Below are 24857 nucleotides of genomic sequence, written 5' to 3'. Positions count from 1 at the left end.
TGAGACCAAAGACCATAATAAAAGATGTAGGAGCTTGCTTCAAGAGAATATCATCCCCAGTCCATACCTGTCCTTACTACCTTTTTGTGTGCTCTTATGAGCTCCTTGACCATCTGAACAAAACATTTATTTCTTAATAACCAGTTCCAATAATTTGGCTTTCTCCCATCCTCACTTAGTATGCACTGGTATGGCTGCAGCAGCATGAAGTCAATTCCTAGAGGTCACAAAATAAGATTTTGACGTGAGGGGATGTCCCTCATTTACAGTTCCCTTCTGGATAAGATACTAGAGCCCTCATTGTAGGGAATTCTTGAGTGAAAACAATAGGAGGATGAGGGATTGTGAGTATTTTTTCCCTAAAGAAAAATATCAATAAAATAACCCTGTTGACAGTGTAAAGCAATGTTTCTATGTGGGGTCAAGGCCAGAGCAATGGACACCTTATCTTATTCATCCTTTTCCTCTGATAAAGCCCAACCAGTACTGAGAAGCCTTTCTTCATAAGACCTCAAGACTTTTTTAAAAAGTGCTCTGAAAAGGAAGGGGAAAAAGGAAAACTGAAGTTAAGAGAATTTTCCAGTCTGTTTCAGGTGGCTGATCCAGAAGGATGCCTCAGTTCCTGCTTCTCACCTGCCTCTTCATCACAATTACACCTGCGGCACCAATGGGTGAGTCTAGTGTTAAGGACGTGGCATACTGAACTTTTTGTTGTAGGAAATTGCTGTTATGTACAGATTATTAAGAGCTATGTTCCAGTATCTGAAATACTGGGTCTAGACTAGCGTAAGAAAAGTCATTGATAAGATGTGAAGATATATTTTCAGAGAATTTCTGTTTCATCGTCCTTTGAGCCTCCTGCTAGGGCAACCAAAATTTCCTTGAATCAGCCATATCCAGTGGCTTTCCACTAGCTAAGTGTTGCTTACAGTTTATGTAAAAGGAAGTCTAATCTCTTTATGTTGGAGGCACTTTTATAGTTACAACTTTAAGAGCAAAAGAGGTGATTTTTAGAGTTGAGAATAGAGTTTTTTCTTTAATGCTTTCAAGAGACTGATGGAAAGATATAGCTCCATGAAAGGCACAGATCTGGTAAATTAAACTTCTTAGTCTTGGCATCTGAAAACATGACTTTGTGCACAGACTGAGTGAATCTTAAACTGTCTCCCTCTTCAGGCTTGACACAAAACTGACCAAAAATGTAAAATTTCAATTCCAGCTACTAACAAATGTCTCTCTCCCTTTTCCAATAGAATTTAAGTTCTAATAGGAAGGGAATATGGGAGGAGGTTGAGACAGACAGAGCATTCCTTCTTGGCACATTTGAGTAGCTCAGCATTTCACAGACCCCGAGTCAGGACTTGCTCCAGCACCGTTAAGGATACACACTAAAAATAGGCTTGAGACCCTAAGGATATGAAAACTAAATGTAATGCGGTAAGCTGGATGAACTCCTGGAACAGAGCAAGACAGTGACGATAAAATGAAGAAAATCTAAATAAACTATGTACTTGAGTTAATAATAATGTATCAACACTAGTTCATTAATTGTGGCAAAGGTACCACATATGATGTATCATAATAGGGAAAACCAGGTGTGGGGTATGTGGGAACTCTTTGTACTATCTTCTCCATTATTCTCTAAGTCTAAAACTGTTTTTAATGGTCTACTTAAAAAAGATAAGCTTGAGCTAAGTTTAATCACCCCCGTACCTGCTGCCAAGAACTAACCAAGAGCCTGCTAAGGAAAAGCCATCCTCCCCTCAGCCCCGCTCCCTGCCCCGTTTTCTCGCCTTTCTTCCCCCCCTGCAGCGCCTCCTGTGCCTCCCAATCACACACCTTCGCCCTCCCCAGGTTTCCTTCCCGCTCCTGCTCTAGGACGAGCGACTCCGGGCCAGAAGAGAGATAAAAGGGTAATTCCGGGCACTGTAGTGAGGGACAGGGGAAGGCTTGCCCAGAGAAGAGCGGAAGGCAGGAGGTAGGGAAGGGGAAGGAGGAGAGGAGTGGAAGCCGGCAGCTGAGTGGGAGAGTAGCGAAGACAGGGACGGAGGGGAGGCTCTGGGCTCAGCCTGACGGGAAGGACGGCATCCGGGGCAGGATTCGGGAGAGTTGGGGACTCTGGCTCTAAATCCTGAGACAAAAGTGTAGGGGTGTTGACCGTACCCTTGGCCACCGCGCTTGGCCACCACGAGGTGCTGAGCCTGGGGTGCACAGAGGCCCAGTGTGAGGACCCTAGAGGGGTGGCCCTCAGGACAGCAGGTGGCAGGTGTCCTAGCAAAGGCGAGGAGTTTTCTGGTAGGCGGATGCCCTCCTGACCCTACCTTTGAAAGGAAACGACAGGGCTGCCCTCTTTGAAGCTCTCCCATCTGAGGCATATATGTATCAGTAATTTAGGATGTATATTATGCCGTATGCACAATACTGAATTTCGGCCTCCATGCTGAGAGGCTGAAAACAGCAATTAACAGATTATTAAAGGGTTGAATTACTGCCTTAAAAGAGGGTGGAGGTGAATGGATAGATTTAATGTTAGAAATATTGAGTGAATAGCTTTTTAAAAATATTATTTTATTTATTTTACAGGAATTAGTAGAAAAATTTTTCCTATTTGTGCCATAGCTCCCCTACAGCAGAGGAGGAAGTGAATTTTTAACAAACAACACAAGAAATGACAGTTAAATTTAAGGAAAAATGTTATAAATCTTGAAAGAGTTATTGAGGGAAATTTAGGAATTTCTGTAAAAGCCATTAAAAGTTGAGTACCTAACCATTTCTTATAAAATTAGAGCCAAGGAAAAGAACCAAACAAATATTTCTATGAATTTATAATCACCTGTGAAATTGCCCTGGAAACCCACAGCTGGAAGAGCAGATGAGGGTTTTCCCTTTTGACAGGAGAGTCTGTCTGAGGACATTTCTTCCCCTCAAGGGACATTGAGCTTTGATCTAGGGCATGGTTGTGATACCTTAGGGACATTCTAAAGGAGAGGGCTGCTCCTGCCAAGTGCAACGCTGCAAGTGTGTTATTTCCAGAAAGCGCCACATCCTACTTATTTCCTGTCCTGAGCTGTCACATGCTTGCTGGGGCCATGAGCATGAGGCTACACCCTCCTCTACATGAGGGTGAAATTTAGACAGTAAACTTGAATTTGAAGTGTAAATTGGAAAAATGCAAAATATTTTCTAGACAACTTACACTTTATGATCATGGCCCATTTACATTTATTTAGTGTGCATTATTTGCTCAGACTGAAATTCCTGCCCACAACATGTGTCAGCCTAATGTGAATTCCCTGCCTACAATGTCAGTTAGGTCAGCTTGGCGTGCGTTAAGAATGGTAGTACTCCCTGGCTAGTAGTGCTCCTTCCTAGAATTTCTTGGTTTCAAAGCTTCTTCATACAGACAATTTGCCCACATTAATTCAATGTTTTCCTGAAATTGAGAGAAGCAGTGAGAATATTGGGAATATTGATGCTTTAGTCATTAAAATGTTTTTGATGAGATATTTGTCCATGCAGAGTATACATTAAAATGCATGCCTGAAAAATTCTGCCCTATTATATATAGTGATGCCCTGGCTAATTGTGAATATACAAAGTTCATACTTTCAATAAGCTGATGGAACATATTCACTTTGAGACTTTTTGGTAGCCACTTGACAGTATTGTGTATATTTCACAACAGCTGACATGTACCAGAGGCCTCTTCCTTTTCAGTGGAATGAGTTTCACACATTCATTATCAAGCCAAACTCCCACTAGTGGAAAATTCCATCTATAATTTTGCTTACAAATGACCATCCAACTACCTTTTGAAAATTTCCAAGGATGAGCAGTTTACCACATAGTGTTACCTCTCTGTTACTAGATAGCTGAACAAAATACGCTTCTCCATAACAATTTGTTCTTGTTCCTGTAACTGAATACCTGATTCCTCTTCCACAAGCCCAGTCCAGATGTTTGAAAAGTGATATGCATATTCTTCAGTCTTCTTTACTCTAAAATGTAGTTCTCAGCTTCTTCCCAAGTAAATTACATTAGGCTTCCTTCTATGTCCAGTTGCCTTCCTCTGAATTCCAAGTTTATTCATTACTTCCATAAAGTATAGCCTCCAGGTGTGAACACAATATTTGAAATATTGTCTGACCAGAGCAGAGTCCAATGAGACTGAAACCCTAACCTCCCTTTTTCTGAACAGCTATCCTTCCATCAATTGATTACTAGGAATAACAAATTTAGCCCAAAGCTAACACTAAACCTTAGATAGATTTGAAATAATTTTGTAGAAGGCATTTATGAAACATGTTTAAGTCAACTTGCGGAATCTTAAACAGCTACTTTGGGGAACTTTAGATTATTTCTTTCTGAACCCCAGAAAGCTAAAATGCAAGGCCACGAAGATGGACTCAGGCTGTTGCCTCTGTAATGTGAAATATCACAAGGTGCCTGTGAGGTACTCTTTTCATTTTTAGCCCTAGATCCTTGTTCTGCTTACATCAGTCTGAATGAGCCCTGGAGGAACACCGACCACCAATTTGATGAGTCTCAAGGCCCACCTCTGTGTGACAACCATGTGGATGGGGAGTGGTACCGCTTCACAAGCATGGCGGGAGATGCCATGCCCACCTTTTGTATACCAGAAAACCACTGTGGAACCCATGCACCTGTCTGGCTCAATGGCAGCCACCCACTTGAAGACGATGGCATTGTGCAACGCCAGGCCTGTGCAAGCTTCAATGGGAACTGCTGCCTCTGGAACACCACCGTGGAGGTCAAGGCTTGCCCTGGAGGCTACTATGTGTATCATCTGACCAAGCCCAGTGTCTGCTTCCATGTCTACTGTGGTCGTGAGTATCTTCCCTGTGCTCTTTATCCTACCCCGCAAGGCCTCGAAGAAAAAGGTGCCATATGAAATTCAGCTGTGGTAGTATCCCAGAGTCTGAATAACATGGATTTAGAGCCACATGTACCTCTAGGTTGTAATTTTTGAGATCTCTTCTTAAATTTGTGAAAAATTCCTGGAGAATAGAAAGGGAAAGGAACTTTGACTTTTATCATTTCTGTTTGGTCTTCATTCCGTTCAAACAAAACATTAGAAAATGAGCCCAAAACACTAATTCAGAAGAACATAAGCACCTGTATGTCCATTGCAGCATTATTTACAATCACCAACATATGGAAGCAGTGCAAGTGCCCATCAGTAGATGAGTGGATAAAACAACTATGGGACATTTACACAATGGAATACTATTCATCTGTAAAAAAGTTTTACCCTTTGTGGCAGTATGGATGGAGCTGGAGAACATTATGCTAAGTGAAATAAGCCAGTCAGAGAAAGACAAATACCATATGATCTCACTCGTATGTGGAATCTAATGAACAAACTGAACTAACAAGTAAAATAGACTCACAGAGAGCAGGATGCCAGCTAAGTGGGGCAGTAGGTGGGGAGGTTGGGGTGAAGGGATGGGGCAAAAGGGAAAAAGGACTCACGGACGTGGACAACAACCTGGTGATTCAGGGGATGGGGGTGTAAGGGGACTAAATGCTAATGGGAAAAAATACAAAAAAAGTTTTTTTTAAAGAAAATGAAATGCTGATTTAGGTTACATAAGTAGTGCATTTCCAACCATTTTGAGTATGGAGGACTCCTTTTTAAAATATACATTAGACATCCATGTGATAGCATTGTGCTTAGTATCCATTGATTTTCTAAAAAACATGGGGAAAAGCTTCTTTAGGTTAATAATACTTTTAAATAAAATTTTGTGTTATCAATCCCTTCAAAATCTATATACATTTAAACAATAGAGTGCATAGGAAAGTAGGAGATAATGTTTACTTAATCTATAGCTCATGTTTGGTGAGGTTTTAGACTTGCAGAAACTCTATGGCCAACCAAGGACCTGTGGATCTGAAGTTGGGAATCATTAATCTAAATGACAAATATATCCCTGGGTTGTATCTCTTTCCATTGGGTCTATGTAATCCCTGAACAATGTGATTTCTTTTTCTTTTTAACTGTAGTTTAGATTCCACATATGAATGAGATCATGTGGTATTTGTCTTTCTCTGACTGGCTTGCTTCACTTAGCATAATGTTCTCCAGGTCCCTCCATGCTGTCACAAAGGGTAAAATTTTCTTTTTCACAGTCGAGTAGTGTTTCACTGTAGCAAGATTTCTCTTGATGTTGGCTAGAAGCTAGTACCCCATGATTGAATTCCTAAATGAGAGTGTCTCTGGTCCTAGCCCCTCACAGAAATCATCTTTACCCTTCCACAGATTTTTATGACATCTGCGATGAGGACTGCCATGACAGCTGCCTGGGTGCCAGCGAGTGCACGTGTGCTCCAGGAACCATGCTAGGCCCTGACAGGCAGACCTGCTTTGGTAAGAAACTAATCTAGAAGTAGAAACATGCTATTAAGATTAAAAGAACAAATCAAAAGCTTCCTGACTCAGAGCTCCATCGTTTTTCCACTTTGCGTCTCTGAACACCTGGAATGGTGTTTGTCTTTTTAGTTCCTATCTAAAGCTTCAAGCCAAATTTACATCATGTTTAGGCATAGTCTAGAATTGTGCTGTGCAACGCAGGAGTCCCTAGCTATGTGTGGTTATGGAGCTCTGGAAATATAACCAGTGTGACTGAAAATTTGAATTTGAATTTTATTTAATTTTAATTTAAAAACTGATGCTTGATTCAGTAATTGGAAAACTGAAAATGTTTGGGAAAACTTGAATAGCCAACTGTAAATTTTATGATCCCATACAGAAAAAATATTTCTCATGAAAATTTAGCATCCAAATTGAGACATGCTATATAAATATGACATACACACTGGATTTTAAAGACTAGTTTAAAAAAATAAAATATCTCAATAATTTTAAAATTGATTACATATTGAAATGAAATATAGGCATACTGGATTAAAATATGTTATTAAAATTAATTTTATCAATTTCTTTTTAAAAATTTTTAAATATTACTACTAAAAATTTTAAATTATTTGTGTGGCTTTCTTTGTATTTCTGTTGGATAGTTTGGGCCTAGAATTATCTAAGGACCTACTCCTACAGTTTCATGAATATAATTTTGGTTTCTCCGAGTAGCATGAAAGGGGAGTTAGATTACTTGCAGGAAATCCAGAGTTGTTTAATTGTATACATGTTCTGGTTCTGTTGTTTATAACTGGAAGAAAACAGAGTTGAAAAACCCAAGATTGAAGACAATCTCTTTCCCTTTAATATTGTGAATCTTTTTGTATTCAGATGGATGTAATAGATGCAAAATCTTACAGATGTAAAACAAGCCTAGTGAGAATGGGAAGCCTGCCCCACACCTTCTCAAGGAGAAGAGTAGCAGGTCAGATGGGATAGGGGATTAGAGTGAAAGGGATATAAATGGCTTCTTTTTTTGGCTAAATAATGGTAGGTTTTATTATAAAGTCAGGATATACTCCAGAGCTACCAGATTTGAGATTGAAGACTCCTCTATTTCAATATATCATAATAGGGCTATAGATAGGCCCCAGCTGCAATTCTGGCTCTGATAACAAACTGTGTGACCTTGAGCAAATTACACAACCTTTTTGAAACTTTTCTTAATATGTAAATTTAAGACACAAATAGGTCTTACTTCACGTGGTTATTTAGAAGATTTTTTTTTTTTATTGTTCAGATACATTGGTCTCCATTTTCCTGCCACCACTTTCCTTGTCCCACCCACCCCCACCTCCCTCCCTCAATCTTTCCTCACTTTGGCCTTGTTAATGGGTCCTTTATACATGTTCCCTGACTTGACCCTTCCCCTTCTTTTCCACATTACCCTCCTCCCTGCTTCCCTCTTCTTACTATTGGTTTGTTTTTTCTTTCAATGTTGCTGGTTATATTTTTCTTGCTTATTTGTTTTGTTGATTAGGTTCCACTTATAGGTGAGATCATATGGTGTTTGTCTTTCACTACCTGGCTTCTTTCACTTAGCATAATGCTCTCTAGTTCCATCCATGCTTTTGCAAAGGGTAGTAGCTCTTTCTTTCTTTCTGCTGCATAGTGTTCCATTGTGTATATGTACCATAGTTTTTTGATCCACTCATTTATTGATGGGCATTTAGGTTGCTTCCAGCACTTGACTATTGTAAATTGTGCTGCTATGAACATTGGGGTGCATAGGTTCTTTTTTTTTTCTTTTTTTGCAGAAATGTTGTTTTTTATTTTTAGCATTAAGTATGGCTATCAAAATTCATTCTTGTAAATTTCATTCACAATTCTCAAAAAATTATAACTTTCTGATTAATTTTACATCATTTAAGAGATACAGATAAGTATTACTGTTTCAATTTACATATGAGGAGACTAACATAGAAGTTGAATTCACATTTTCTCCCATACCTCAATAGAGCTCTTAAGAAACCCCGTACTATTGTGGGGCTTTTAGCTCACGTATTGCTGAGTACCTCTGTGAAACATTTTTCATTACCCAAGATAGATATTGTTTGAGAAGTGATAGAGAAAAAATCTTTGTGGGGATTGGGCTCTAAACAATGTTATATAGTCGATGGGACCTACTCAGAGAATTGTACAGTAAAGGTAGACTGGAACAAGTTCACTTCTTACGTCATTTCTACATAAAAAGCCAGATATAAAGCCAGATATATATTTGGTTCCAAGAAAACAAGATCATTTTTCCAAGGCCTCCTGATTCTATAACTTGGGAGGCCCAATAAAATCTTAGGAAGAATTCCTTCAACAAAACAAAAACTAACCAAGTAAAGGAATGAGGAAACAAAAAATAAACAGTTCTTTTTTATAGTAAACTGACAGACTAATTATTGCTGTATCCTAAAGAATGCATTGAAATTCAATTATTTCCTTTTTTATTTTTTATTATTTTTTGTTTTTTGGGGTTTTTTTGTTTTTAATTTTATTTTAATTTATTACATAGGTTCTTTTGAATTGGTGTTTTGGTATACATAGGATATAATCCCAGCAGTGGAATTGCTGAGTCAAAAGGCAGTTCCATTTTTAGCTTTTTGAGGAACTTCCAAACTGTTTTCCAAAATCTATTTTTGTCTCATATAAGTATTGCTACCCTGGCTTTTTTTTTTTTCCTGTCCATTTGCTTGGAATATGTTTTTCCAACACTTTACTTTCAATCTGTGTAGGCCCTTTCTTCTGAGGTGGATCTCTTGTACACAGCATATGTGTGGGTGATGTTTTCTAATCCACTCAGCTACCCTATGTCTTTTGATTGGAACATTTAATCCATTTACATTTAAAGTTATTATCGATAGATATTTATTCATTTTTTCCCTTTGTACCTCTGTCCCTCTCTTTTTCACTCTTTTTCTTCTTGTTCTTAAAGCAGTCCCTTTAGCATATCTTGTAATGCTGGTTTAGTGGAGGTGTATTCTTTTATCCTTCTTTTGTCTGGGAAACTTCTTTTTTCAGCTTCCATTTGAATTGAGAGCCTTGCTGGGTAGAGCAGTCTTGGTTGCAGGCCTTTGCTTTTCATGACTTGGAATGTTTCTTGCCATTCCCTCTGGCTTGTAGTGTTGTTGTTAAGAAGTCAGCTGCTAGCTGTATCGGGGCTCCCTTGTATGTTACTACCTATTTTGCCCTTGCTGCCTTGAGGATTCTTTGTCTTTGATATTTGCCATTTTAATGATGATGTGTCTTGGAGTGGGCCTCATTGGGTTTATCTTGAATGGGGCCCTCTGTGCTTCTGGTACTTGTATGACTTTTCTCTCCTCTAATTAGGGAAGTTTTTCATCATTACTTTTCTCAGCAGGTTCTCTATCCCTTGCTCCTCTTCTCCTTCTGGTATCCCAGTTTTATGGATATTATTATGTTTCAGGTTGTCCTGCATTTCCCTAAATTCCTCTTCATTCTTTTTTAATCTTTTTTCATGTTCTTGTTCTTTCTGCAAGTTTTTTTCTACCTTGTCCTTTAGCTCACTGATTTGATCCTCTACTTCTAGCTTGCTGTTGATTCCTTCTACTACGTTCTTCAATTCAGAAATTGTATTCATTTCCTCTTGGCTCATTTTGATTGTTTCTATGTCCTTTTTCATGCTGGTATAGTTTGCAGCAAGTTCTTCATAGTTTCCCTGTAGTTTTTGTAATTCTCTCTGAACTCACCGAGCTCATTGAGCTCTCTTAGAACCATTGTTTTGTACTCAATATCTGATCGTTTACTTGCCTCTACTTCATTTAGTTCTCTTTCTGAGGATTCCTCCTTTCCCTTCCATTGGAGGTTGTTTCTTTGTCTTCCCATTATTTGGGAGACTTTTTTTGTTTTGTTTTGCTTTTGCTTCTTAAATTGATCTGTCTTGACTTCCCAACTTTGTGTTATGAATTTTTATGGTAGGAGACCTGTGAGATTCAGTGGTGCAGTCTCCCTGATCTAAACTTGATGCTCTTTGGATGTCTTTTATGCCATTTATGTTGGCTCTCTGGAAGTAATTGGGTTTTGATTGTTGTTTGGTCGTTCCTTGGTGGGTCCTACCCTCCAGCTAATTGACTGAGGGTCACTCTGCCCGCCACATATTGTGTGTTTTTGTGCAGGTGCTGCCAGGACAAAACCACAAAGCCCAGGAAACAAACCCACATCTGCAAAAATAACTCTCCCCTGCAGTCCCACTATCAACAACAAATGAACCAGTACTAATAAAACTGTAAAGAGATTAATACTATTATAAGAAAGGAGAAAAATGAACTATTAGTATAAAATCTCATGACAATATGCACAAATTTTATGGACCCAGAGTGAACATTAAAAAGCTGTGTAGTAAAGAAAATATTACAAATCATGGAGAAGGCCACAGTGGAGTTTGTCTTGGTAGCCTCTAAGATTTACCGCTGTTTTTTCTTTCTGATCTGCCTCTGATGATGTCAGATGTCTGACCTTAGGCAGTCTGCTTGAGAATTCCAGGAATCTACTGTCTGTGGCTGTCTCATTCAGTATTAATCTAGTCACTCTGCACTCAGCAGTCAGACTTAGACACCACAGGGAAGAGCAGAGTCCCTCTTGGGGATGGGACTGTTGTTTCCTCTCACACTGCTGCTGCTCAGGGGAGTGGTCTGCCTGAGCCAGATGGCTGCTGCCATATGGGGGATGAGTCAGCACCAGGATCCCTCTGGCTATGCCCTCAGTTCTCTCCCCAAAGCCTCCTCCCCAGTCTCTCCTCAGGAGTCTCTAGCCCATGCTGCCCCCGCCTTTGCCAGAGACCAGGGTAAGTAGCTGCAAATACAAATGTATGCATTGGCCCTTTAAATGGCTCTTTGGGTCTCCAGCCACCCATCTCTGGCAGAGAGCAACCTTGCCGATTTTTGCAGCTAGCTGTTATCTGTGTACATTTTGCACTTTGGTGCTGTAGGCTGGGGATCCGCACTTGTGATTTAGACCCTACTCTTCTCAGGGGGATCCAACTCGCTGTTTAAATATCCCTCTGGCACTGCTGCCCGTGGGCACCCAGCCAGCCTTCTCGAGTCTCCACCACACTCCTTACCAGTCAGGTTGTGCTAAACCTGATTCTTCTGTCTGTCCAAGGTTACAAGGCTCCTCTCTCCCTATTGTTCAGTTGTTTGCTCTGGGTGATTTCTTCACAATTTAGTTGTAATTCCAGATTGGTCCTGGGAGGAGGTCAGTGTAACTTCCATTCACTCCTCCACCACCTTGTCGTCCTCCTATAAATAGCTTCTTAATTTAGAAAAGCTTTTGTTCTTCAGTCCCCTAAATGAACCCCACTGACCATCTTATGGACCATGTTTAGGACCCCCATAACAGTCGTTAGGGCTCTATGCAAAGTCTATTTTGACTATGTGATTTCATGCTAACAAAGTTTGGGATGTAGGAGACAATGGTTCCTGTAGTTTCTTCTCACCCCTGTCACAACTTGTACTTAGACACACATCTGTTGGAAAATATTTGGCTTTATTTTTTCTTTAATTTTTAAAAAAATCCTCACACAGGGGCATTTTTTCATTGCTGTTTTTAGAGAGAGCGGAAGGGAGAGTGAGAAACATCGATATTAGAGAGAAGCATCAATTGTTTGCCTCCCCTACATGGGAGGACTGGTGATCTTACATGCAGACCAGGGATGTACGCACCGAGACCAGGGAATCTCACGCACCCAGGCAGGGGACTAAGCCCTGTAGTCTAGGTGTGTGTCCTGACAGAGAATTGAACCTGCAACCTTTCAATTACAGGACTATGTTCCAACCAACTGAGCCACACTGGCCAAGGCTTGGCTTTATTTTAAGGCAGGACTTGTTCATTTATTTCTCTTATTTATGTTTTTTAAGTAAAATTGACATACAATATTATATCAGTTTCACATGTACAACATAGTGATTCAACACTTATATACCTTATGATGTGATCACCACAATAAACCTAATTCATTCATTTCCTCATCTTTATTTTAACATAACTTTGAATAAAAAATATATTTAAATAGTACCTAAATTAAACAGCATGAAAGGTATACAATGAAATATTTATCTCTCCATTTGTTCCATTTCCTACCCACCTTATTCAAAGTAAACTCTTGTATTATTTTCTTTTTTTAAATATATTTTATTGATTATGCTATTACAGTTGTCCCAATTTTTCCCCTTTGCCCCCTTTGACCCGGTACCTCCATTCTCTCCAGCAATTCCCTCCTTAATTATGTCCATGGCTCATGCATATAAGTTCTTTGGCTACTCCATTACCTATACTGTTCTTATCTACTTTGTACCTACCAATTTGTGCTTCCTAATCCCTGTACCTTTCTCCCGATTTTCCTCTTTCCTCCTCCCAACTGATAACTCTCCAAATGGTTTCCATATCTATAATTCTGTTCCTGTTCTGCTTGTTTGCTTAGTTTGTTATTTGGGTTCAGTTATTGATAGTTGTGAATTTATTGCCATTTTAATGCTCATCATTTTGATCTTTTCTTTTTATTATGTAGTTCCCTTTTGTAATAATGACTTGGTAGTTTTACCGTGTCTGGGAAGCACTTTATCTGCCCTTCAATTCTAAACAATAGCTTTGGTGGATAAAGTAACCTAGGTTGTAGGTCCTTGCTTTTCATCACTTTTAATATTTCTTGCCAGTCCTTTTCAGCCTGCAAAATTTCTTTTGAGAAATCAGCTGACAGTCTTATGGGAACTCTTCTGTAGGTAATTGTTTGCTTTTCACTTGCTGTTTTTAAGAGTCTCTCTTTATCTTTAACCTGTGGCATTTTAGTTATGATGTGTCTTGGTGTGCTCTTCTTTGTGTCCGTCTTGTTTGGAACTCTCTGTGCTTCCTGGACTTGTATATCAATTTTCTTTGCCAAATTAGGGAAGTTTTCTTTCATTATTTTTTCAAATAAGTTTTCAATTTTTTGCTCTTCCTCTTCTTCTGGTGCTCCTGTGATTCAGATTTTGGTAAGTTTAAAGATATCCTAAACTTTGGAACAGAGGTCTCTAAGCCTCTCCTAATATTTTTGAATTATTTTTTCTTCCCACTGTTCTGATTGAATGATTTTTCCTTCCTCTGTTCCAAGTTGTTAATTTGATTCTCAACTTCAGCCTCTCTATTGTTGGTTCCCTGTAGTTTTTTCTTTATTTCACTTCATGAAACCTTCATTTTCACCTGGGTCTTTTTTTATAGCATTGAAGTACCCAATGAGTTCCTGGAGCATCCTGTTAACTGGTGAATTGTGCATCTGATAGGTTGCTTATCTACATTTTGCTTAGTTCTTTTTCTGGAGTTTTGTTCTGTTCTTTCATTTGGGCCATATTTCTTTGTCTCCTCATTTTGGGAGCCTCTCTGTGTTTCTGTGTATTAGATAGAGCTGCTTTGACTCCCTGCCTTAGCACACCTGTTAAAATGTATGGGGCAGAGACTTAGGTAATTGCCAGGGCGGTGCAACCTGTGTCACTGCTCTGTTGCTCTGTGTAGGGGTGGGCTCATAGAGGGGACAGTGCCACTGCCTGGCCTCTGGAGTTTTCCTCAGGGGAAGTGATCTCTGAGCACTTGCACTTCTCTTTTCCCCCACCTGCCACTGGTGCCCTTCCAGCTGTTACCCTGGTGCTGAATCCCAGAGGGGGTGGGTCTATATGAGTCCTAAGTCCATTGCAGGCCCTTTAAGAGGACATGGTTTCTTCTGCTGCCGCACTCTCACTGGATTTTACAGCCAGAAGTATGGAGGCTTATCTTCCTGGTGCTGAGACCCTGGGCTGGATGGTCTGGACTGGGGCTGGGATCCTTCACTCCCAAGGTGTCCCTCCCATTTTGAATCCACCACATGCGGATGTAGGACTGCCCATTCCCACCTCCACGCCTCTCCGTGTCTTGGTCCCTCCTACCCGTCTGGATGAATGTGGCTTCTTTAAATCCATGGTTGTCAGACTTCCACATGCCTGATTTTTTCATAATTCTGGGTAATATTTGTTTTGTAGTGTAGCTGTATTTTTTGCTATTATTGGGCATGGAGGCAAGGCGTGTTTATCTGCGCCTCCATTTTGACCAGAAGTCTCTTGTGTTATTTTCTTATGCATTCTTCAGGCAGATATAAAAATCCAAATATACATTTATTTATTGACTCCCTTTTTTACACCAAACATTGAATATCATACATACCATCCATGTCTCTGCTTAACAATTTATCTTGGACATCTTTGCCTATCAGTACATAGGGAGAAGTCCCCAGTTCCTACCTGCAGTCTGTCTATCTGTTTCAGGGAGATCATGAATTCTCTAAAATTAGAGGCAAGCTTTATGTTTATGTGCATGTGTCAATATTTCCCTAGTTTTTTTTAAAAAAATGTAATGTAATTTTAGTTACTTATTTTAAATTATGTATTTTTTTTTCAGGCAGAAAGAAGAGTACAGGAAAATATAACAGACACTCATATATACAGATTTGACTATAGTTAAGTTTTTCTTTCTTTTTGAAAATAAACTTTTACAAATACCAGCAAAGTCATCTCACTCCATCTCCTTTTCCTCTCTTAACCTCCAGGGGGAATCACTGTTTCAAAGTTAGTACTTTTTCTTCTGGTTCCTGTTTTTATGCTTTTATTACTTATGTACGTACCCATAACAATATATACCATTGTTTTGTGTGTTCTTATGACTCACATAAAAATTACACCTTACCCCATGTGTGAGATTTTCTATAGAACATACCCACAAAAGTGAAATTGCTGGGGTATAGTATCTAAGTCAGGCTGTAAAAAAGCAATAGATCCCAAATAACAATGGCTTAAATAAGAAGAAGCTTATTTCTCCTTCACATAAAAAAATCAGTCTCAAGGTCAGCAATCCAGGCTTAACACAGAGGCCTGGCCCCAAGCACTGGCGCGGCCACACCCGGGGAGGGGGCGGGGGCTGCCAGCCCCGCTTCCCACTCACTGAAGATTCTAATCTTGTTGACTATATGACTATATATTTTAAGTTCTACATGTTTGTTCTCAGTTCTATTTTGTCCTTTTACACCTTTATTTTGTTTCCTACCCTTTTTTTAATCTTTATGGTGATTTTTTAAAAGGCTTGTGTATGGATTTTTCTAGATTATTATGTTTATGTCCAGTTCAAAGCCTCCTGTTTGTTATCTTGTCAACTCCCTCTTATATTGGATCATTTCCTCATTTTTAATGTCTTACAATGAACCATCTTCTGATGTAATCATTTTATTGGGGTGGGGTCCTCTAATCTTATTACCCGATTTGTGGAAGTTTTACAATGAACTTCAGATGCTTCTGTCAGGCATCACAGAAGTTTCACCAGTTCAGGCCAAATTTTACATCAATTTCTCAGCTTCTAATCCCCACACGATGTGTGAAGTGTAAATTAATACTTCAACCATGACAGGGCTGGCTTTTTCTCTTCTAGAACCTCAGGCAGAGAGCTTCCTTACTGCTCCCCTGAGCCTCAGAGCAAAGATCTTCTGCTCCATTTCATTTTGGGGATACCTTTGCCAGGGTCCTGAACATGGTTTTAGTTCCAGCTCATCTCCTCTCCTGGACCCAAGACCATGTTTCCTGTCACCTCATGGTGTTTAAACCCCAGTCCCTGACTTAGGTCTTATGTCCACACCATGACAAATCTAGCTCTCAAGCTTCCTTTCCTTTGTTTATAGAAGGAAGGTGATCGACATTAGTTGCCAATTGTGCTTTTGTTTTGTTTTTACAGCAAGGGTCCCTATCTTTCATCAGCTTGTTAAAATGACTTAACAATTATTGTTTAAGTACAATCTGAGAATATTCCAATATTTAAAAGAGATTTTGAGGACAGTTGTTCATGTATGGCAGAAGACTGCCTCAAAAATTTAGTCAGATGGTTTCTTCTACAATGTAAGTTCATTTAATGCATTTAAAATGCAGTTTGGTTAATAAGTCTGTATTTATTTAGAAAATCTTCAGGAACTCATCGAGAAAGTGAGATTCACCAATGCAAATAAATAGGTGAACCCAGGTTAAAAAAAAAAGCGGGGGGGGGGGGGGGACTTTATTTCCTCACATTTTTGCCCTTAGGAGGGAATTGGTAAGCAAGCAGGTGCCTTCCACTCCAGCGGAAGGCAGATAGAAAATAACTTGGTTGAGGCGCTCAGGTTGATAGAAGTGATTATACTGGATCTCAAAGAAGGAGTTGAGCTGTAGAAAGTGTGATCTGGAAAGACAGGGAGATTCTGCTAAGTGGGTTAAAAAGATCGAGTTGCTCAGCAGAACGTAAATGGTGTGGCTTCTTTTCTACAGATGTAAATGAATGTGAACAAAACAATGGCGGCTGTAGTGAGATCTGTGTAAACCTCAAAAATTCATTTCGCTGTGAGTGTGGGGTTGGCCGTGTGCTAAGAAGTGATGGCAGGACTTGTGAAGGTAAGAATGCGTAAGAAGGGTTTCAAATCAAGAGCCCAGACCAAGCCATTAGCTTATTCTTTGATGTTCATGAAACGGCCCAATGTTAGATGAGAGTAACAGTTTGACTATGTAAGGAAATGACAGAAGGGGTTCATTATCATTGAGGACCCTTGCAGATAGAATTCACTGTTAATTTTGTCTCCAAGATTTCACAGGAGGGAGTTGCACTTGGTAAGAGGTAAAGAGCCACCTTTTAACTTGGAAAATTAAAATAGGTGTTCTGTGTTTCTCAAAGTTTAATGTGCTCATGAGTCACCGAGGATCTTGTTAGAATGCAGATTCTGATTTGGTAGGTCTGGGGTCAGGCTAAGATACTGCAATTCTAAATAACTAACTTCAAGGTGACACCTATGCTTTGACTCCGAGGAGCACACCTGGAGCTAACATAACAAATGGTTTACAGCAATTTTTCTCAGACTCTCCTGCTGAGGAGCATCACCTGGGTGTTTTTAAACCTGGCCCTTCTGGGTCTCACTCCCAGAGACCCTGGTTCGCTGGAGCAGGATGCGCCTTTAAGAGTTTGCATTTTTACCTGTTTTGGGGAACTGATTTACATGAAGCTATTTTACCCCTCATTTATTGAAGATTAACACATTGTTTGGAGATGAGTAAAACTATCTATTTCTAATAGTAAAACTGCTTTATACATTTTATATGATTAAATAATAAAAAGAATTTGTAATGTATGGTAAATAATTGAAATGGAAATTGTTTACTATTATACATGAAACTTAGATGACGTCCCTTCTCTAAGGCACATTTTGCCCTTGCAAATAATCACAACTATAATTTGAACACTTCTACTTTCGTCTGAATCTCATGACATTTGGAAGTGAGGGGATAAAAACCCAATTGTTGGCAGATTATACAAAGATATAAACAGATTTATTATTATTATTATTATTATTATAATAAAGGACATGTGATTTCCCCATGGATAATTGAATAGGTGGCATAATAGAGTTGTAATACTGCTTACAAGAGTTTACTTTATTCTAGTTATGCTCAAAATAATAAGATACTACCCCAAAAGGAAACATTATTACTGGTACCCACAATTTATTTTATGGAACAAAGTTTGCATTATTACCTGAGACCATTAACCAGAATATTAAACTACTTTAAATTTTATTGGATAATAGTAATGTCCTGAATTCTCCTTAAATCTTAATTATTTTATGCAATAATCTTTGCATATTTGAATATTAATGAAATGCTGCATGAGGAACTTTGGTAAATGTTCATGAGAATTTTATTGGAAATATTACAATTAATGCTCATTAAATTTTCAAGCCGAAGAACTGAAAAATATTTTAGCAGAAGATAAAATTTATATATGAATTCCACTTTATGAATAAGATTCATATTTGTAATCCTTAAGTTTTATTGGTAATCCACATTTGTTTCGTTAGCTAGTCTGTTGGATAATTGCATCTTTTTAAAAATAAAAAACTTTTTAATTTTTAAGTAATATCTATTGTTTTGTTTTGAAAGTTGATAGAAGAAAACACAGAGGAATAAAAGACATAACTAAAATGACCCTCAGAGGAATAAAAGACATAACTAAAATGACCCTCAATCACACCTGCCAGATATATTCGTTCTAAATATTTTGGTGCATCTTCTTATTTAAATCCTTTAAGACAACTTAGAATTTCAATTTATTTTGTTCTTTCCAGTTTTAGACCTGAATGAACATGCCCAATCCTTCATTTTATAAATACTGAAACTAACATCAGAGAAATTAAATGACTTAAGGAAGATCATTTTTAAGAAAAAAAATTCCTATTACTGTTGATTTTAACATCTTACAGCATATTTTTGTGCTTTCTTCTACATTGTTATATATTATTTTAGCTATTTCAAAAACCCATGGGGATACTTTTATCATATTTAATTACACAGATTTATAAACAGGTGATAGCTTATTTTCTCTCAAGTTTAAAAATATTAACTCATTGAAAATTTATTCTCTCTGTATGTTTCACAAAAATTAACTCATCCCAAGTTAATTTACTGATGTTCTGAAGAACCAATTATTTTACTATTATTGAACTGAGTTATTGTTATAACTGGAAATCAGTTTATATTTTTTCTTGAGCATCTTGGATGATTTGAAAACACTCCCTTTTATTATCTTACTCTTAGCACAGGAGTCAGCAAAATTTTTATGTATAGACCAAATAGTAAATTTTAGGTTTTGTGGACCATCTGTTGAAGCTATTCAGCTCTGTCTGTGTAGTGAGAAGGCATCCATAAACAATATGTAAATCAATAGGCATGGCTATGTGATAATAAAACTTTATTTACAACAACATATAGCAGGTCAGAGTTGGATGATCCCTGACCTAGAAATAAACTCCAGAGCCCACAAAGGTCATTTTTCTTTACTATGAAATCATGTGGTAGTTTCTTCAGTTTTCAATTGAATATCTTTCCTTCGTGTTCATTTGATTATGCTTTTTGAAAATGCAAAACTTTTAAAAAGGAAACTTTAAAATCCTACTTCATAAGAGAAATATCACAAAGATCTTGAGTGAGTACACTCTCTTAGTGTGTTGTCCAGGCCTCATTTTTATAGAGTGCCATCAGTCCAAGACTCATACCCCATCTACCTATTTGAGGAGAAGGCCTGGTGATCCAACCAACTGGCAACTAGCTGATCCATTCAGGGGTGTCCAACCCGCAGCCTGCGGCTGCATGTGGTCCAGGATGGCTATGAATGCTACCCAACACAAAATCGTAAATTTACTTAAAACATTATGAGATTTTTGTTTTTGTTTTTGTTAGTGTTTGTGTATTTAATGTGTGACCCAAGACTACTCTTCTTCCAGTGCGGCCCAGAGACGCCAAAAAAGTTGGACACCCCTGAAGCTGGTCCAGTTGAATTTGTATTCTGTCCCTTTTGCATCAGTAATACTCTATAAAATTTTGAATTGGATAAATTAAGTATTACAGCAATTAAGAAATGACTTTTGGGCCTTCTTTCCCCACTACACAGAGAAAAACAGACAAATCCAGATTCAAGGGCGTTTTACAAAATGACCAGCTTAAGTGGGTAGCGCTGTGAATATTGTAAGATTGATTTCTGTAGCTATAACATTTAACATTATAATATATAACATATAACATTAAATATATTTTGTGGGCTTTCCTATATATCTCAGTGACTGTTAAGCCCAGAGATACTGTGATATGTTAAGTATAAGCCTGGATGCAAAGTGCCATCTCAAAAACCAGAATTTTGGGGGAAGAGGGCTCCAAAATCATTCCCTTTTCTTTTTGTTTCTATTACAGACATTGAAGGATGCCACAATAACAACGGTGGCTGCAGTCATTCTTGCCTGGTGTCTGAACGGGGCTATCAGTGTGAATGTCCCCGGGGCTTGGTGCTATCTGAGGATAATCACACTTGCCAAGGTAGTGCATACATGGGCTGGACTTCTGGTCTGAGTCATACTTCTCCCCCACCACCCCGAGTCTCCCTACCTTTCTCATTCAGGTGTGTCCAGATCTTTTAGAACGCCAGCTCTTTCAGTAGTATGCATCCCTGCCTCTTCATTTTGGAATCATTCAAAGGAGAAGATTCATGAGAAAAGATTACCATAAAACTGATTTCACTTTGCTGTTTTAAAAATTGTGGTAAAAAATATATAACATAAAATTTACCATCTAAACCAATTTTAAGTTTATAGTTCAGTAGTGTTGAATATATTTATACTGTTGTGTAACAGATCTCCAGAACTTTTTCACTGTGCAAAACTGAAACTCTGTACCCATTAAACAACTTCCTGTTCCCTTCCCCCTCAACCTACAGTATTTGTCTTTTTGTGATTGACTTATTTCACTTAGCATATGGCCATAAGAGTCACCCATGTTGTAGCATATGGTAGGATTTCCTTCCTTTATAAGATTGAATAATATTCCATTGTATGGATATATCACATTTTGTTTATTCAGTCATTTTGTTTTTGTTTTATTTTTAAATCATGTTTATTCTGTTATAGTTGTCTGTTTTTCCCCCTTTGCCCTCTTTCACCCATCCCACCCTGCCCCCCTCACCCACAGTCATTTCCTACTCTGTTGTCCGTATCCATGGATCCTTCATACATGTTATTTGTTTAGTCCCTTCTCCTTCTTTCCACCATTGTCCTCCTTCCCCATGCCCTCTGGTCACTTTCAGTCCACTCTATGTTTACATGTCTGTGGTTTCTTTTGTTCATTAGTTTATTTTGTTGACTAGATTCCACTTATAGGTGAGATCATATGGTATTTGTCTTTCACCGACTGGCTTGTTTCACTTAGCATAATATTCTCCAGTTCCATCCATGATGTTGCAAAAGGTAGGAGATCCTTCTTTCTTTCTTTTTTTAAAATGCAGATTGATTCTATTTATTTACTTTTTAAATGTCAAGATTCATTATAAAATATTAAAAAATTTAAATCCATTATAAAGTCTCAGCAATTAAAACAATATGACACCAATACAGAAAAAATCAAGTAGATCAATGAAATAAAATGAGCATTCTAGAAACAAATGTAAATATATCTGTCTAACAATGAAATATATGATTAAATTTATATTTCAAATCAATGGAGAAAATAAGGCTTATTCAACCAATAAGGTGCATGGACCACTATTACTGGTAATAAAACAAATATAGAGCCCTATTTTACACATTATACAAGAAATATTCAGGTGAGTTAAAAATCAATATGTAAAATCTAAGGAGTTTTAGGAGAAAATTAAAAATAATATTTTTCTTACCCTGAAGTAACATATTCAAACCCAGAAGCTATAAAGTAAAATATTGACAATATGACTACATTAAACATTTAAGGCTTTATGGTAATATACCTATAAAAAAAGTTAAAGGACAAGTAATAGAATAGGAAATTATCAACAACATATCTAAAAAAGGGTTAATAGGGGTTTTTTTTTCATTTGTTTTTTTAGGGCAAAAATTCTACAAATCTTTAACCAAAAAATGGATAAAAAATACCAAAAAGTCATTTAAAGCTTTTTAAAAATAATAGGAATTGGCAAGAAATATACAAAAACAGGTTTAGTTTTAACCAATAATAAAGTATCAATTAAAATAACACATCATTGTCACAATCAGATTACTAAGTATTAAAAATATTGGTAATATCAAGTACTGGTGACTGTGAAAGGAACTGGGTATTCATAGACGCTTTTTTTCATCTTTTTAAAGCAGTCCCTTTAGCATATTTTACAATGCTGATTTGGTGGAGATGTATTCTTTTAACCTTCTTTTGTTGGAGAACCTCCTTATTTTGCCTTCTCTTTTAATTGAGAGCTTTGTTGTGTAGAGCAGTCTTTGTTGCAGGCCCTGGAATATTTTCATGACTTGGAATGTTTCTTGCCATTCCTTTCTGGCTTGCAGTGTTTCTGTTGAGAAGTCAACTGCTAACTGTATCAGAACTCCCTTATAAGTTACTACCTCTTTCTCCCTTGCTTCCTTTAGGATTCTCTGTTTGCCTTTGATATTTGCCATTTTAATGATGATGTGTCTTGGAATGGGCCTCATTGGGTTCCTCTTGAATGAGACCCTCTGAGCTCCCTGGACTTGTGTGACTTTTTCTCTCCTCCAACTAGGGACGTTTTCCATCATTACTTTTTCAAACAGGTTTTCTATTCCTTGCTCCTCTTCTTCTCCTTCTGGTATTCCTATTATATGGATATTATCACATTTCAGGTTGTCTTGCATTTCCCACAATGCCTCTTCATTCTTTTTGAGTCTTTTTCCATTTTCTTGCTCTTTCTGGGAGCTTTTTTCTACCTTGTCCTCCAGCTCATTGATTTGATCCTCTGCTTCTTCTAGCCTGCTTTTGATTCCTTCTACTGTGTTCTTCAATTCAGAAATTGTATTCTTCATTTCCTTTTGTCTCTTATTGATAGTTTCTATGTCCTTTTTCATGCTGATATAGTTTGCAGTAAGTGCCTCATAGTTTCCCTGTAGTTTTTTGTAATTCTCTCTGAGCTCACTGAACTCATTGAGCTTCCTTAGAACTGTTGTTTGGAACTCAGTATCTGATAGTTTACTTGCCTCTATTTCATTTAGTTTTCTTTGTGGGAATTCCTCCTTTCCCTTCAAGTGGGGCATATTTCTTTGTCTTCCCATTATTTGTGGGGCTCTTCTCTTTTGCTTCTGCCTCTTAAATTGATCTGTCCTGATTTCCTAACTTTGTGGTGTGAACTTCTATGGCGGGAGACCACCATTTTTTTTTTTTTTTTCCCTCTCTGGATCTGCCTCTGATGATGTCAGATGTTGACCCTGTCTGACCTTAGGCAGTCTGTTCCACACTTCCAGGGACCTACTGTCTGTGGCTCTCTCCTTCAGCTATTAACCTAGGCCTGCTGCACTCAGAGTCCTTCCTGGGGGTGGGGTTATTGGGTCCTCTGACGCTGCTGCTGCTCAGGGGAGTGGTCTCCCTGAGCCAGATGGCTACTGCCATATGGGTGATGAGTCAGCACTGGGTTCCCCCCGGCTACTCTCTCAGTTCTCTCCCTAAAGCCTCCCTCCCCAGTGTCTCCTCAGCATCTCCAACCCACTCTGTCCCTGTCTTTGCTGGAGCCCAGAGTAAGTGGCTGCAAATAAAAATTTATGTGTTGGCCCTTTAAATGGTTATTTGCATCTCCAGCTGCCTCTCTCTCCAGAGGGCAACCCTGCTGCTTTTCACAGCTCAGCTGTTATCTTTGTACTTTTTGGGTTCTGGTGCTGTAGGCTGGAGATTCCTGCTTATGGTTTAGACCCTGCTCTTCTCAGGCGGATCCAACTGGCTGATTCAATATCCTTTTGGTGCTGCCTCCTGTGGGCACCCCACCCACCTTCTGCAGTCTCTACCACACTCCTCACTAGTTAGGTTGTGCTAAAACTGATTCTTCTGTCTGTCTGAGGTTAAAAGGCTCCTCTTTTGCTGTTGTTCAGTTGTTTGTTCCAGGTGATTTCTCCACAATTTAGTTGTAATTCCAGGTTGGTCCTGGGAGGAGGTCAGTGTGATTTCCACTCACTCCTCTGCCATCTTGGTTCTCCTATTCAGTCATTTGTTGATGGATATTTGGGTTGCTTCTACCACTTGACAATTGTGAACAGTGCTGCTATGAACATGGGTATGCAAATATCTTTTTGAGATTCTTCTTTTAATTCTGTTGGATAAACATCCAAAAATGGGATTGCTGAATCATTTGGTTTCCTTGCTTTTTTACCTTTGAGTTTTTTCTCTAATTTATTTTACTAATTGTATAACTAATACTCAATTTAGAAGTGTAAGACATTGAATGCAGTTCTTCTGTCTTCTAACAGATTATTGGGTCATAAAACCAAATTCAAAGCCCTAGAGAACTGATTCTTCTCTCTACACTTACAATACTAGCATCAACAATCCTCCAAAAACTATTTTCTGGAAATATAGTTGTTTATGTTAATTCATTAATTCATTCATCTAGTAAATATTTAATAAGCAATTATCCCTGATTTATTTTTACTGTATAATTTTTATGATATAGCCTCAAATATTGATATTCTCACATATTTTCTGGTAGTACCTATAAGTATTCCTTTCAGGGTATTTTAGTGTCTAAAGAAGAGAACAAGGGAACACTGAGGAAAAGCAATCTTTTTATATTAAGTTAAAGTAGAATTTATAGTCAGGGTTTATGGTAGTGAACAATGAAAAGACAATTTGGAACTCTTCCCCAAGCGTGCTGACACTGCTTTTATTACCTGTTTTATGGAGCAGTAATTAACAGTGAAGTCAAAGCAGGGCCATTATATAATTTAAGGCTTTATCAAAGCAGTAGTTTTTCTGTGTTGCCAATAAATTGTGTTTGCACTAAAAGTTAATCCTTTGGGTGTTTCATTTCATGGAGTTATGCTAGCCACACTTTAAAAAAATAAATGTCTCTTGAATTGAAACTTGAACGCAATATTTCCCATTCT

General features: G+C 38.2%; 1 protein-coding gene across 1 annotated transcript in view; it reads left to right on the top strand.

Annotated features, from left to right (window-relative positions):
- The first annotated feature begins 468 nt into the window (after window positions 1-468).
- Window positions 469-24857, top strand: part of OIT3 (oncoprotein induced transcript 3) — a 34566-nt gene continuing 10177 nt past the window's right edge. The window contains exons 1-5 of the mRNA XM_054572624.1: window positions 469-671; window positions 4473-4847; window positions 6284-6391; window positions 16729-16851; window positions 20191-20313. Coding sequence (XP_054428599.1) covers window positions 611-671; window positions 4473-4847; window positions 6284-6391; window positions 16729-16851; window positions 20191-20313 — 790 coding nt within the window. The 5' untranslated portion in view covers window positions 469-610. The remainder of the gene's footprint in view (window positions 672-4472; window positions 4848-6283; window positions 6392-16728; window positions 16852-20190; window positions 20314-24857) is intronic.

Source organism: Pteronotus mesoamericanus, unplaced genomic scaffold, assembly GCF_021234165.1.
Source record: "Pteronotus mesoamericanus isolate MK-2021 breed Mesoamerican mustached bat unplaced genomic scaffold, CSHL_Meso_final contig_24, whole genome shotgun sequence".
Lineage (NCBI taxonomy): Eukaryota > Metazoa > Chordata > Mammalia > Chiroptera > Mormoopidae > Pteronotus > Pteronotus mesoamericanus.
This window is presented reverse-complemented; position numbering and strand designations above follow the sequence as displayed.